Source organism: Mastigoproctus giganteus, chromosome 8 (assembly GCF_048544385.1).
Source record: "Mastigoproctus giganteus isolate SK-2022 chromosome 8, ASM4854438v1, whole genome shotgun sequence".
In the NCBI taxonomy this organism is placed as follows: domain Eukaryota; kingdom Metazoa; phylum Arthropoda; class Arachnida; order Uropygi; family Thelyphonidae; genus Mastigoproctus; species Mastigoproctus giganteus.
In genome coordinates, this window is record NC_143582.1 from 104,288,222 (window position 1) to 104,302,370 (window position 14,149).

At 38.3% G+C, this 14,149-nt stretch overlaps 1 protein-coding gene across 1 annotated transcript in view; it reads left to right on the forward strand.

Annotated features, from left to right (window-relative positions):
- Positions 1 to 14,149, forward strand: part of LOC150081748 (glutamate dehydrogenase, mitochondrial-like) — a 535,860-nt gene that overhangs the window by 98,363 nt on the left and 423,348 nt on the right. Inside the window, exon 3 of the mRNA XM_090378851.1 lies at positions 5,539 to 5,625. Within this exon, the coding sequence (XP_090234977.1) occupies positions 5,539 to 5,625 (87 nt within the window). The remainder of the gene's footprint in view (positions 1 to 5,538; positions 5,626 to 14,149) is intronic.

Here is a 14,149-nt window from a genome sequence, read left to right on the forward strand (position 1 = left end):
GCACCTAATTTTTTGACACTCTCTGCACATACAGACATCCTCCATAGTTAGATCAGGTCCTGTTTCAGAACGATCTGCAGACATTCTACAAGTTGCACATTTTTTTAGGCTGTGATGTGTTGAAGAATTGCCCCCTTCGGTTCTACCCTGAGCCCAGCACTCCCACTACTCTGTGCTTGTTGCTTTATTGATCTAGTCTGTGGCATGATTTACAATTAAATACTATTTAATTGATTAATTGATTTAATAGTCATAAGGTTAAAAAATTTAATTTACAATTTTGCACTAAGCTAATGCAGCAATACATATTACGCTATCTAGTTCTTACGTTATACCTTACACTATCAAGTACAAATATATGCAAGTTAGCATTAGCATTAGTAGAGGCATATGATGCAAGAAAGCAAGCTTATTCAGCATCAGCCAAAAAAAAAAACACACCACTCCCATTTCACCCCTCCGTTCGTTCGAAATACCTGTCCAGTTGAGCTTTAAATTTGTTTAGGCTATCAACTTCAACAACAAGTGATGGAAGTCGGTTCCACCAACCAACCACCCGCTGGCCAAAGGCAAATTTCCGCACATCTATCCGACATCCGTCCTTCCTCAATTTGAATTTATGCCCTCTGAGGTGATTATTCTGAGCAAGATGAAGAATCCCATTGGCATTGAGCATGCCCAAACCATTCAAAGCCTTATACACCTCTATCAGATCACCTCGCCGGTGCCTAGTCTCCAGACTCTGTAATTTGCAAAATTTAAGCCTTTCTTCGTAAGAGCAACCCTTTGTTCCATTCACTAATCTTGTTGCCCTTCTCTGTACCCGTTCCAGCAGCTCTACATCCTTCTTGAAATGAGGCCTCCAGACCTGTATACAGTACTCAAGATGTGGCCTAACCAGTGCCTTATACAAGGGAATAATCACCTCCTTATCCCTGCTAGAAAAATTCCTGTATATCATTGACAAGACACCATGAGCTACTCTTGCAGCTCGTCTGCACTGCTCAGAGAACTTCATATCTGCCTGCACAATTACCCCCAGGTCCATTTCATTCTCCACCACTGTCAGTGTAGTACCGCAGAGTTGATACGTTGCTCTGGGGTTACTGTTTCCCATATGTAGTACTTAACATTTGTCAATGTTAAACTTCATTTGCCACCTCTCAGCCCATCTGTTCAACCTTTCCAGATCCTGTTGCAGCAGCATAGCATCAGTAGTGTCCTTAACAACCCTGCCAACCTTTGTATCATCTGCAAACTTGGACATTAAACTTGATATCCCATCATCAATATCATTCATAAACACCGAAAACAACAACGGACCCAACACTGAACCCTGAGGAACTCCACTAATAACATTAGTCCACGTTGAGCAGTGTCCATTGATTACCACTCTCTCTCTTCTGCCACTCAACCATCCCCTTATCCATACCAGCAATTTGCCTCCAATGCCACACTGCTCCAATTTGTGCAGCAGTCTTCCATGTGCAACAGTATCAAAAGCCTTTCTAAGATCCAAATATATAATATCAAAGTTATTCCCTGCATCCAGTTCTTTTGTGACTACATCATAGTATCCAATCAAATTGGTCAGGCAAGACCTGCCCTTAACAAAACCATGCTGCGTCTGAGCTATAACTGAATTCTTGTCTAGCTGATCCTGCAGTGCTTCTTTAACCAGTGCCTCCATTAATTTACCTGGAACAGAAGTTAAACTAACAGGTCTATAATTACTTGTGTCAGCCTTTGATCCTCCTTTGTGAATTGGGGTTACATTTGCACATCTCCAGTCTATGGGTACCTCCCCTGAGTCCAAAGAAGCTCTCATAATTATGGCTAGGGGTTTGCTTACTTCCTTTGCTGCCTCCTTTAATATAACTGGATAGATCCCATCCACCCCAGGTGCCTTTTTTATGTTTATCCTCAACAATCTCTCCTCCACTTTCCTCTCAGTTATTACAAAATCATCCAGCTCACTGCCAATGTTTACTTTACCTACATCATTCTCCTTCCTGAATAACTCCTCATGCGTGAATGTAGATGCGAAATACTCGTTTAGATTGTTAGCCACCTGAGCAGGATCCTCAACTGTTGAACCATCAATATCCAGTGGACCAATCTGATTCATCCCTTTCCTTCTTGAGTTTAAATATGTAAAGAACTCTTTTCTGTTTTTCTTTGCATCCTTTGCCAAGGATTTTTCGTAGTCTGCCTTTGCCTGCCTAATCTCCTTTGTGAATTGGTTACAGACCAACTTATATCTATCATAGGCTTCCATGTCACCCATTAATTTGTATGTATCCCATGCATTTTTCTTCTCTGCCACCTGTCTCATTAGTTCATCTGACAACCATTTAGGCCTAAACCTTGAACAATATTTCTTAGTTGGTATGTAAAGCCTGGTAGCCTCCAAGATTAGTTCCTTGAGTTCTTCCCATTTTGAGTTTGCTGTTGGTAACATCATCAGTTGGTCCCACTGTATAGAATTTAAATACTGTCTCAGACCATCATAGTTGCCTTAACGAAAACAAAAACCCTTCCCTTTACCTCTGATGGTAGTTACCTCCTTGAGTAAATCCCACTTCAACACACTGTGATCACTGCCACCTAGTGGTTCATTTATCTGCAGATTCTTAATGCATGAAGAATCACTACTGATAATCAGATCAAGAGTATTGCTCCCTCTTGTTGCCTCACGAACATGCTGATGTAGAAAGCAATCATCCAATAAATCCACAAAAGCCTTGCTAGTGTGCGAGTGACCAACTCACAAATTCCAGTCAATATCTGGGAAATTAAAATCCCCCATTATAAGACTCTCTGATTTACTGGCCCACTCTATTTCCCTGTACAATATCTTATTATACTCATCAGAGTCATTAGGCCTATAGCACACTCCTACTCGCAATTTTGATTCCCCTATGCTTATGTCACACCAAACTGACTCGACACTGCCCTGTTCATCGATGTGGACTGGCTTCACTTCCTTGGACTTTATGTGTTTCTTAACTAATAGCATAACGCCTCCTCCCCTCCTGTCCTGTCTATCCTTTCTATACACATTGTATTCCCCAAATTCCAGTTCCGCATTACTTATATCTGTGTGACACCACGTCTCTGATATCCCAACAATATCTGCCTTTGATGTTTTGAGCAATACCTCAAATTCATCAAATTTATTTACCAAACTCCTAGCATTGGTGTACACGCAGGTATACATGCACCTGTTTCTATTCTTAGCTACCCTAACACAACCCATGTGTTTACTTGTACCACAATGCCTCCCAGCAGTCTCTGAAATATCCTGAATCTTGTTTTTCAGGCTTCTGCTCATTTCAAAAGAAGCAGTGCAAGAATCACTTCCACCTCTGCCAGTGGCTACTGTTAATCTATTAGTCCTTGTATCCCCCCCAACTAGCAGTTTTCCGACCCACCTAACACTGCCTCGACAGCATCAGCAAAAATTCTTGCACCCTTTCTATTTAAGTGTATCCCTTCCCTGTAGAAGCAATCTCTCCTGTTAACAAGTACAGTCCAGGCTGAAAAAAATTCTACCCCTTGAGCCTTGCACAATCCCTCCAGGGCCGAATTGATCGACAAGGCTCTCATCATATACTCCCTCCTATCGTGTCTGGGCAGAATTGCAGACACTTTCAAATTCAACCCTAATTCACGGCTTTTTTTCAACAGTGACCTGTACTTGCTAAGTAATTCCGCCGGTCTCCTACTCTTAATGTCATTAGTGCCAACGTGTACAACTATATCACCTTTTGTGCCCTTAAAAGATGATATCCGCTCTGCAACATCATCAACCTTTGCCCCTGGCAGACATACCCTGGTCCTATTCCACCTATCCTTTTTACAAAGCATGTTCCCCGTTTCCCTGACAATGGAGTCACCAACAACTACTAGTTCCTGTGGGACCAGCGCATTCTGCCTAGGGGGCTGCCTCTGTGTTGCCTGATGACCAAGTGCAAGCTCTGGCGTTGATGTGGGCAGCTGAGAGCTTGATGGGCCCCTCAATTTATTTCCTTCGAGGGCATCCACCCTGTCCTTCAAGCTCTCATAAAGGCCCATAACAACGCTGAGTTGTCGCCTGATTTAGTTGCACTCCTTACATCGTGCACACACAAAGACATACCCCTTGGCAGCATCATGTTCCGTACCCGACTGCTCCGCAAACATCAAGCAAACAGTGCATTTTAAAAGACTGTGATTCAGAGGGCAACTGCCCCCCTCAGTTCTCCCCTGAACCACAGCACTCCCATTAGCTTGAGCCTTTTGCTTTGCTGCCCTGGTCAGAGTCATGATTCCGATTTAATTCAATAAAATTTCAAAACAAAAATTAAATCCTTAAGTTATGTCCAAAAACAGTTATGTTATTTTTTATTTTTATGTTTTTTTTTTTCGGTATCTAGTGTTTTCTACGAGTTCCCTTTATACAACTTCCGTATCACGTGTACCACTATAGTTATGTATTAATTATTTGTTACGATTAAGTCGTTATAAATATATAGAGTTAAAAATACAATTTAATTGACAATAAAGTTTATTAAGATTAATAGATTTACTGATTAATTGACAATATTATATTATATTGTCAATTTAATTGTATTATATTGGCACTATACTACACTAAGCTTATGCTATCGTGTAAAAATGACGGGAATTCTCGAACGGTCTAAAGTTGCACTATACCGTAACGATCAGAATATTAAATTAGTTATATCCTTATCTAAATACAAAAGGTATATGCCAACAAGTGAATAAAATCTTCAAATTACTTATTTATCATGATTAAAACTCTAGTATTCTTCTGCACTACTGTTTGCATTCTGTGATATTCGGGCCAAACACTGATACAGTGGGTTGTAAGTTGTAACTTACAATAATCACTAGTTAAATTTAAAAATAAGCTAATGAACACTACTGAGCCTTTTTTTTTAATATCTTTGTAAATTAGGAAGTCTGATAAGAAATATTATAGTAGACACGTGCACAAGTACTGCCTTTTGAAGTGAAAGGAATTAGGAAGTGAATAATTAGGGAAACTAAGATGAACAGTTTTGAAATAACTGATAATTGAGATTGTCAGGAAATGTAAGCAGGGCTTGGCAGGCTGTTGGTGGATATCGTTGAAATTGGAATGAACTGGATATCATTGAGATTGGAATTAAGAACATATAAATACTTATCTTTATTGTTACAGTATAGTAAAAGTAACAGAAAAAAATATTGTGTGTTTAGTTTTGTCATTAGTCACATTTTTCTTATTTTAATCTATAAAACCATTAGTGTAATAAAATTAAAGAAGTTATATATATTTAATAATACTGTTTAAGTATTGTGAAGTCCAATAGTCTCCAGAGTGTAACCCTGGCATGTTACATTGTTTTGTTAGGAAAATGATTTCTGAGATATGTGTGTGTCAATTTACTTAATGACCTATGTTACTGTGTAATGCAAGGGATACTTTGCATAATATTTATTAAGAGTCTTTTGACAGTTATTATTTCAAACCACTTTATATTACTACAGGACCTGGCCTGGATGTACCTGCACCAGATATGGGAACTGGAGAACGAGAAATGAGCTGGATAGCAGATACATATGCTCAAACAATAGGTAAGCTGCAACTTTAAGCAAGTCTAACTTGAATATTTATCGACTAGTATCCTCAGTTTGGGAGCATTTTAGTCATGCATTCTCTAAATTTTTTTACTTACTACTTCAGTGCTGCTATGTACCTTGGGAGGATGATGCTACTGCAGAAATTGGGACACTTCCTTTATAAATAGTAATGGGGGGGGGGTTATGGTTAGTGTGCAGGATGCAAAATGACCCCGATATGACATTAAATGCGCTAGTTTTACTAGAAGAAACCTTGTAAAATAATTAGCTTGATTTAAAAGAATGATGAAATGAATTTTATGTTATTTATGCTGCACAAATGAGGGTAAGGTTTCAATGTCACAGAAATATAACTTTCAGGATTTATAGAATACTATGCAACTGTTCAGTGATGCATTAGAAAAATATACAATCTCCCACTTACACGAGAGAAGTGCAAGTAGCTATCTGTTTCTTATGGGTTTAAAAGCAAGAAATCAAAAGAAGTCAAAGAAATTATGCCTGTGTGGTCGAGGCAACATGTTCAGTGGAGTTGATTATTTAAGGAAGTATAAAGAAAAAATGCAGTTGTAAAACTGGGTGATTGCTCACGAATATCATTGCTGTTAATATTATTGAAGCTGAACTCATTAAAAAAAAAATCATCACCTGATTGTAAAAGCCACTGTATTGATTCTTGACATTTCTTACGATAGAAATATGGCAGCTTGAGCTATTATTCATTAGGAAGTGAATTTTGTAAAGTAGGTTGGTTCTAAATTGTTGACAGATGAGCAACAAAAAAAGTGTAAGAGACTGAGAAAGAGAGGGTGGCGAGAGTTCTTTGTAGTGCTTCAGAGAAGAATTTTCTGGATCGAATTCCTCCCCTCCGCTCATAGTTGAGACTGTCACTAAAATACTTCCACATTATTGAAGCAAGCTTTGATATGGAAGCATTCTCAATTCACCAGTGAAAAATTCAAGCATACTTTCTGCAGGAAAATTTATAAACATCATCAAATTTCCTGCAGAAGCTGCATCTTCTTGGGTGGGAAGAAGTTCTCTGGATTGATGCTGTGGATCAGTGTTTCCCAAACTGTGTTCCTCAAAACACTAGTGTTCTGTGAGATGTGGACAGGTGTTTCATGAAAAGTCATAATTAATAATTAAAACATAATAAAATACAGGCATACCTCGAATAACGAATAGGATGCGTTCCACGAAATTACTTCGTTAAGCAAAACTTCGTTTTCAGAGGTAAAAATACTATGGCCAGAATAGGGATACGTTCCTACGTAAAGAAAATGAAAAACTTTTTTTTCGAACAAAGAAAAGTTTTATTAAATAAACAGTCAACTTACATACAAAGTGAAATCACATTTTAAAATATGAGTCTACAGTTGATTACTTATTCTTTTTTCTCTTTCATTTAACAATTGCCTATACGGAGTTATTGCATTTAACACTGATCGCTTAACGATAACACTTCTTCCTAAATCAGGATCATTTTCACTAAAAAAATTTAAAACGTTTTCAATGTCATTTAAGCACCTTTTTAAATCTTTGGTTGTTAACACTTTTTCGGCAGGAACTTCTTTAACTTCGTCTTCATTATCTTTGTCTTCGTTGCTAACAAAGTTTTCTAAATCTTCCACTGAAAAACCATCATCTTCTGCATTCGATAAATTTCTAACATCCTCTTCATCGACAATTTCGAAACCTATTGATTAAGCCATCTGGATAACTTCATTTCTAATTTCTTGGATGTTATTTTCTTCTTCTAGTACAACTTCTGGCTATATTTTGCACTAGACTCCATTTAAGCATTTCTTAGTGACTTCTTTCCAAGAACTATCAATGTTTTCAATTGCGTTTTTAATGGTGTAGTTTTTCCAAAAAGTTTTAACTGTCATTTCCTCTTTATCCTCTAGTTCAGTTAAATTGCTTAATGTTCGACGCAGATAATAAGCTTTAAATGATGCTATTACTCCCTGATCCAATGGTTGAATCAGGGAATTTGTGTTTGCTGGAAGAAACACAACTTTGACAGGAATGCATGTGTCCAACGTGTTAAGATCAGTAGGATGTCCCGGAGCATTGTCTAACAACAAAAGAGCTTTTTCTTCAAAGTTGTTTTTTTGACAATACCGTTTTACTTCAGGACAAAAACGGTTAACAAACCAATCAGTAAATAACTCCTTGGTAACCCATGCTTTTCTTTTTTATGTTACCTTCTAACGCCCTCGGATTTTCTGAATGGTAAACTAATAACAATTTTAATTTATAATCGCCAGAGGCATTTGATCCAAAGAGTAACGTTAAACGGTCTTTGGCTGCTTTGAACCCAGTAGCTGATTTTTCTTCAATAGAAATGAAGCTTTTTGTTGGTAGCCGTTTCCAGACCAAACCGCTTTCGTCAACACTGAACACCAAATTTGGTGGAAAATTTTCACGTTCAATTATTTCCTTTAGTTTTTCTGGAAACTTATTTGCAGCTTCTCCTGTTAATTTTACACTATGAATCCTGGCCCGTTTTTTTAAATTTCTCGAACCAACCACGAGAAGCCCAAAAGGTTTCCGTAATTTCTTCAGTTTGTTTAGATTTCAGGTGATTAAACCGGAATATTTTTTTTTATGTTAAATGGGGCTTGAAATTGCGGACTTCGTTATATCGAAGCTTCGTTATCAGAGGTAACGTTAACCGAGGTATGCCTGTAAATAAATTTTGCATATTTGTAGCGTACAGCACTTTTGTATCATTATAATTTTTAACATTTATTTTTTTCCTGGTTATTAATATACTCGCATAGAGTAATAATCAAATAGACCGCAGAACACTTTATTTTGGCAGGCTTTTGCATAAAGAAGTATGTGTAGAGGTAATGACATCTAAAAAAAAAGTAGCAATGTAACGATGTAATATGCCATTCGTATGCGATTTAGCCTGGAGTACATGGGTTGAAGAAGGGGATGCGAATCGATATCATAACTAAACTCACTTCCTTGTATAAATTTTTTTTTGGTAATTATCAGTATTTTGAAATATTATTATTAAAATAAATGACCATGGATTTGTGGTTGAAAAAAGGAACTTTAAACGAGATGCAAGAACTTCTAGTATTGCAACTGTGGTCGATAAAGACGAACACAGTATTGTCACACTTTAAAGTGAAGATGAACAATCGCAGCCTTTTTTGTTCCCCAAAAATCCAAAGTGAAAAAACCGGAACCAACTAATAAAAGACCAAAACGAAAGTATGATGACAGTTATATTTAAAATTTCGGCTTTACATGTTTTGGAAATAAAGATACTCCTGATGTGCAGTACGTCATATGTAATAAAATACAGTGGATTCCAGTTATTTGGGCCACTGGTTAATCAGGTGCAGCCGTTTATTTGGGACAAATCTTAAAGAACAGAACTCAATCGAAAAAATAGCCAGGGTTTACTTTGCTTAATTGGGACAACATGCCGTTTAATCGGGGCAGGAGACCACAGCACTCGAGATTACCCTACAATTGTCTCCGACCATACCACATTGTCTGGAGGTCACAACCATAAAACAATTAGCAGTTTCTAGTTTAGTGGGCTTTTTCTGTTAATGCAATCTATAAAAAGATTTGTAAATAATAAGTTTACCTCAATATAATACGTAGACATTTCCGTATGATACTCTGCAGCAATTAAAACGCAGAAATCGAAAATCTTGTATTACAGTGAAAAATAATTAAAAATCAATCTAACATAATTAAATAAATTAATTAAAAGAAATTTGGTATTGGTATTGTTATTTCTGGCGCAAGGGCTACTAGGGCCATATTGCGCCTATCAAGGGTAAAGGAGTCCAGATATTGTGATTATAAAATCATGTCAGATGCGGTCATATAGCTGTATCTCTTTGAGGAAGCAAAAAAATTCTATTAGATTTGCGTCATTGCCTATAATGTGACGAAGTGTTAAAGGTTCTTGAAGATTTCGTAGAGTACCGAATGAGGCTTTTCTGGCAGCAGTATATAGTGTACAATCAATGAGAATGTGTTTGATAGTGAGAAAAGAGTTGCAGTGAGTACACTTCGGAGGATCGTCTCCTGTGAGTAGATAAAGATGGGTGAGGTGACTGTGACCGATTCGCGCTCTGGACAAGACGACTTCTTCCCTTCTGTTTACACGGAAACTGGAAGCCCATAACTGTGGTTCAGATTTTATTTGCAGGAGCTTGTTCTGCAGTTGAGCTTGCCACAGAAGTGTCCACTGTTCTTTACATACATGTCTTATATAGGATCTATAGTCAATATACGGAACGTAGTAATTCGTTGATGCTATGTTGGATGATTGTTTTGCTGCATAATCCGCTTTTTCATTCCCTGATATCCCCATGTGGCCTGGGATCCAACAAAAGATGACTATTTGCTTGTGTTCTTGGATATGCATCAGCCGAGATTTTATTGTTGCTATTACAGGATGTGTTGGCGAGGAGGAATTTTGCAAGGCTATAAGTGCACTCTGTGAGTCTGTATATATCACAGTTTTTTGGATGGACAGATGGAGGATATTTTCTAAGGCAAGGTTGATGACACATAATTCTGCTGTATAACTGCTGCATTCAGTGGGCAAGGAAACAGAGATAGTGTTATGGGGAAAGACGGCTGCAGCCCCGACTCCACTTTCAGACTTTGATCCATCAGTGTATACTTTTGTAAAATGTGGATAATTTTGTGTGTGAGCAGTATGGAGTTGTTGCATGTTGATATTAGCAAGCGAATGTTTTCCCCAGCTTAGGAAATAGCTGTCACAGGATGCTTTAATAGAATACCATGGAGGATCTGCACTGTTTGAATCTTGGAGGACTTTGTCAAGATGTATATTCCATGTTTGCGATAATGCCTGCAATCTGATGCCAGTAGGTTGAACTGCTCTAGGTTTGTTTCTATAGTGCATAAAGAACTGTGAATCATTAAGTATTGGCCTAATGGGGTGAGTAGATATACTTTGAATTTTGGCCGCATAGTTTAGGAGTAACATCTTTCTCCTGAGTCTGAGGGGAGGTTCATGGGTTTCAATATAAAGACTTTGTACTGGCGACGTTCTATAAGCACCTACAGCAATCCTGAGGGCAGAATGTTGAATAGGGGCAAGACATGATAACGCGCTTTCCCTAGCAGAATCATACACCGGGGCACCATAATCAAGGCGAGATCTAATTAGGGCTCTATATAAGTGAAGTAGGGTGAAACGATCTGCACCCCACGATGTAGAAGAAATAACTCTTAGTAAGTTCATTTTTTTTCTGGGAAACAGTCCGTAGATGTTTAATGTGTTCTTTAAAGTTCAATTTATTGTCAAAAATCACACCAAGAAGACGAACGCTGTTCACAACTGCGACAGGTTGGTTTCTTAAATGTATTTCAAGAATGTATCACATTTTAAAATGAATGATACTAGATTTCTGATAGGACAGTCGGTAACCATTCTGTGTCATCCATAGTTCGATATTATTGATTGATGTTTGAAGTTGCCTCTCAATAAAACTCATGTTTTGTGAACTGCAAGAGACCGTCAGATCATCAGCATATAGGTATGAAGTCACTGTATTGGGAATAATTTTAGTCAACTGATTTATTCTTATTGCAAACAAAGTTGCACTAAGAACAGAGCCCTGAGGGACTCCTTCTTGTATATATGTTTTGGAAAGGACTTGCCGATAGCGAACTTGAAAGGTTCTCTGCTGTAGGAAATTCTGTATGAAAAATGGTAAGTGACCTCTCAGATCCAGGGAATGTAGATCTCTCAGGATGCCAAAACGCCAAGTGGTGTCAAAGGCTTTCTCTATATCGAGACATGCCATGACGAGATGCTTATTTTGAATAAATGCATTCCTAATATTAGTTTCTGCTTTGATCATAAGATCCAGTGATGATCGGTTTTTCCTGAAACCAAATTGATTATCAGATATTATGTTTTGGGAATCAAGGTACCATGTTAGTCTACGGTGTATTATTTTTTCTAGGGTTTTACTTAAGCAGCTGGTGAGAGAAATGGGTCTATAATTATTAGGCATAGAGAGATCTTTCCCTGGTTTGGGTATTGCCAGTACAAAAGAGTGACGCCAAGAACTGGGGAATGAATGTTCTATGAAGATGCGATTATAGAATGTCAGAAGCGAAGATAGCGATTTATTATCTAGATGCTGTAGCATTATGTTGTATATTCCATCAGGGCCAGCAGCGCTGTTTCTTGCAGTGGATAGAGCCTCTTGAAGTTCTAGCATAGTGAGTGGTTGATTGTACGGTAGAAAGGATTTGGTTCTGAAATTCAGGTGGGATTTTTCGGCTGAAGTCTTAATCTTTTGAAATGATGATTCGTATGCTGTTGATTGAGATAACTGTGAAAATACTGCGCCTAGGGCATCTGCAATCTCTGCAGGAGTAGACAGTTCCAGCCCGTTCCAGGTGATAAGTGGAGAAGACAATGGGTGAAATTTGCCGTTTAATTGCCTGATTTTTTTCCATATAATTCTTACGTCAGTATTTTTATTAATTTCAGTTGCAAATCGAATCCAAGAGTCTTTTTTTGCTTTTTTCCTAATATGGCGGGCCTTAGCTCTAAGTTTTTTGTAGTTTATCAAGTTAGCAGTGGTAGGGTATTTATGGAATAAATTCCAAGCACGGTTTTTTTCTTTTTTTGCATTTCTACAGTCCTCATTCCACCAGTAGTTTCTGCTTCTACGGATGCTTGTCTGTGTTTGTGGAATGGCAATAGATGCAGCTACTAGGATCTGTTTTGTAATATGGTTGGCAGCTTTGTCAATTGGTTGATATTCAATGATCTGGTTGTCAAAGGATACATGGGAAGCATACTTTGTCCAATCTGCCTTAGAAAATTTCCATTTTGTGCTGGTTTCTGAAGTTATGCAGAGTGAAGTTTGTATTTTACAGATTATTGGGTAGTGGTCACTATTGAGTGGATCGTCCAGAGCAGTCCACTCAATACTAGGAAAGAGGATAGGAGAGCAGATGGATAGGTCTACTGCAGAGACTGATCCTGTTGGGAGATGGAAATAAGTTGGTGAGCCTGTATTTAATATGGTTAGATTTTGTCTGTCGACAAGCATTTCAATGAGTTGTCCTCGGGCGTCTGTGTTGGGAGATCCCCACAATGGATTATGTCCATTGAAGTCGCCCAATAAACAGAAAGGAGTTGGCAACTGCAAAATGAGATCTTGAAGTTCTTGAAACGTACAAGGATCACTGGAGGAGTGTGGCTACCCCTCCATGAGCATTTGTGGTTGTAAGTCTGTCTTGCCGAAAGAGAGTATAATTTTTTATCAAGAGAGACAACTGCGGTGTTAAATATGTCTCCTGTAAGCAGGTTCCGATTGGATTATGGTTCATAATTATTTCGTGGATGTCGTCAATATTGCTGCGAAAGCCTCTGCAATTCCATTGTACGATGTTTTTCATTGTTTGGGTTTATATGGAGTAGCTGCATCTGTCTGCTTTTTGGAAATCTGTTTCAGGCGGTCAGCTTTCATCTTCTCTCTCTTTGAAAAAACAGGTCTGGTTTCTATTTCGTCTTCTGGATGGATTTCCAAAATGGTTTCATTTTCTTCTTGATTGCAAGCCTCATTTGTGTCCATAGCGGAAGAGGATTCAGCATGCTGCTTATTAATGGGATCAGCATTTTCTTTTTGAGCAGGTCTTACGGAAGTTGCAGCAGCAACAGGTGGTATCGTAACTGGTGTGTTACAAGATCTGGTTGAAGTCTGTTGCTTTGAGGACTGTGGTACGGAAGAGAGTATAGACCGAGCCCACTCAGAAATAGAAATGTTTGGTGGTATTGATGTGTCAGTCTGAACAGATATTGTATGAAATCTTTTGGTAGCATCAGCATATGTATGTTTTGGTATCACTTGCTGTATTTGTTTCCTTGCTTCTGAAAATGAAACTTTTTTTCTACCTTGTACTTCTGAATTTTCTTTTCATATTTCCATTGGTCACATGTTTTAGAGAAGGCTGGGTGGTTGCCTTTGCAATTAGGGCAGAGTGAGGACTGTGATTTACATTCAGCTTGGGTATGCTCCTTCGAGCCACAGTTAGGGCATACAGCATCACCTCGACAGACTGTTTGGGAGTGTCCGAATTTCTGACATTTATAACATCTTAATGGATTTGGAATATACGGGCGAATGCGGCAGTTCAGATACCCGGCTTTCACCGATGTAGGTAGGTTTGGTGAACTAAATGTCAGTATGATGCTTCGAGTTGGGATAAGTTCGCCATCTTTCTTCAGCATAATTCTTTTCGCCTGTGTGACCTTCTGATCTTGCAATTCATTTACAATTCATTTACAAGTACAGGTCACTGTTGAACAAAAGCCGAGAATTAGGGTTGAATTTGAAAGTGTCTGCAATTCTGCCCAGACACGATAGGAGGGAGTATATGATGAGAGCCTTGTTGATCAATTCGGCCCTGGAAAGATTGTGCAAGGCTCAAGGGGTAGAATTTTTTTCAGCCTGGACTGTACTTGTTAACAGGAGAG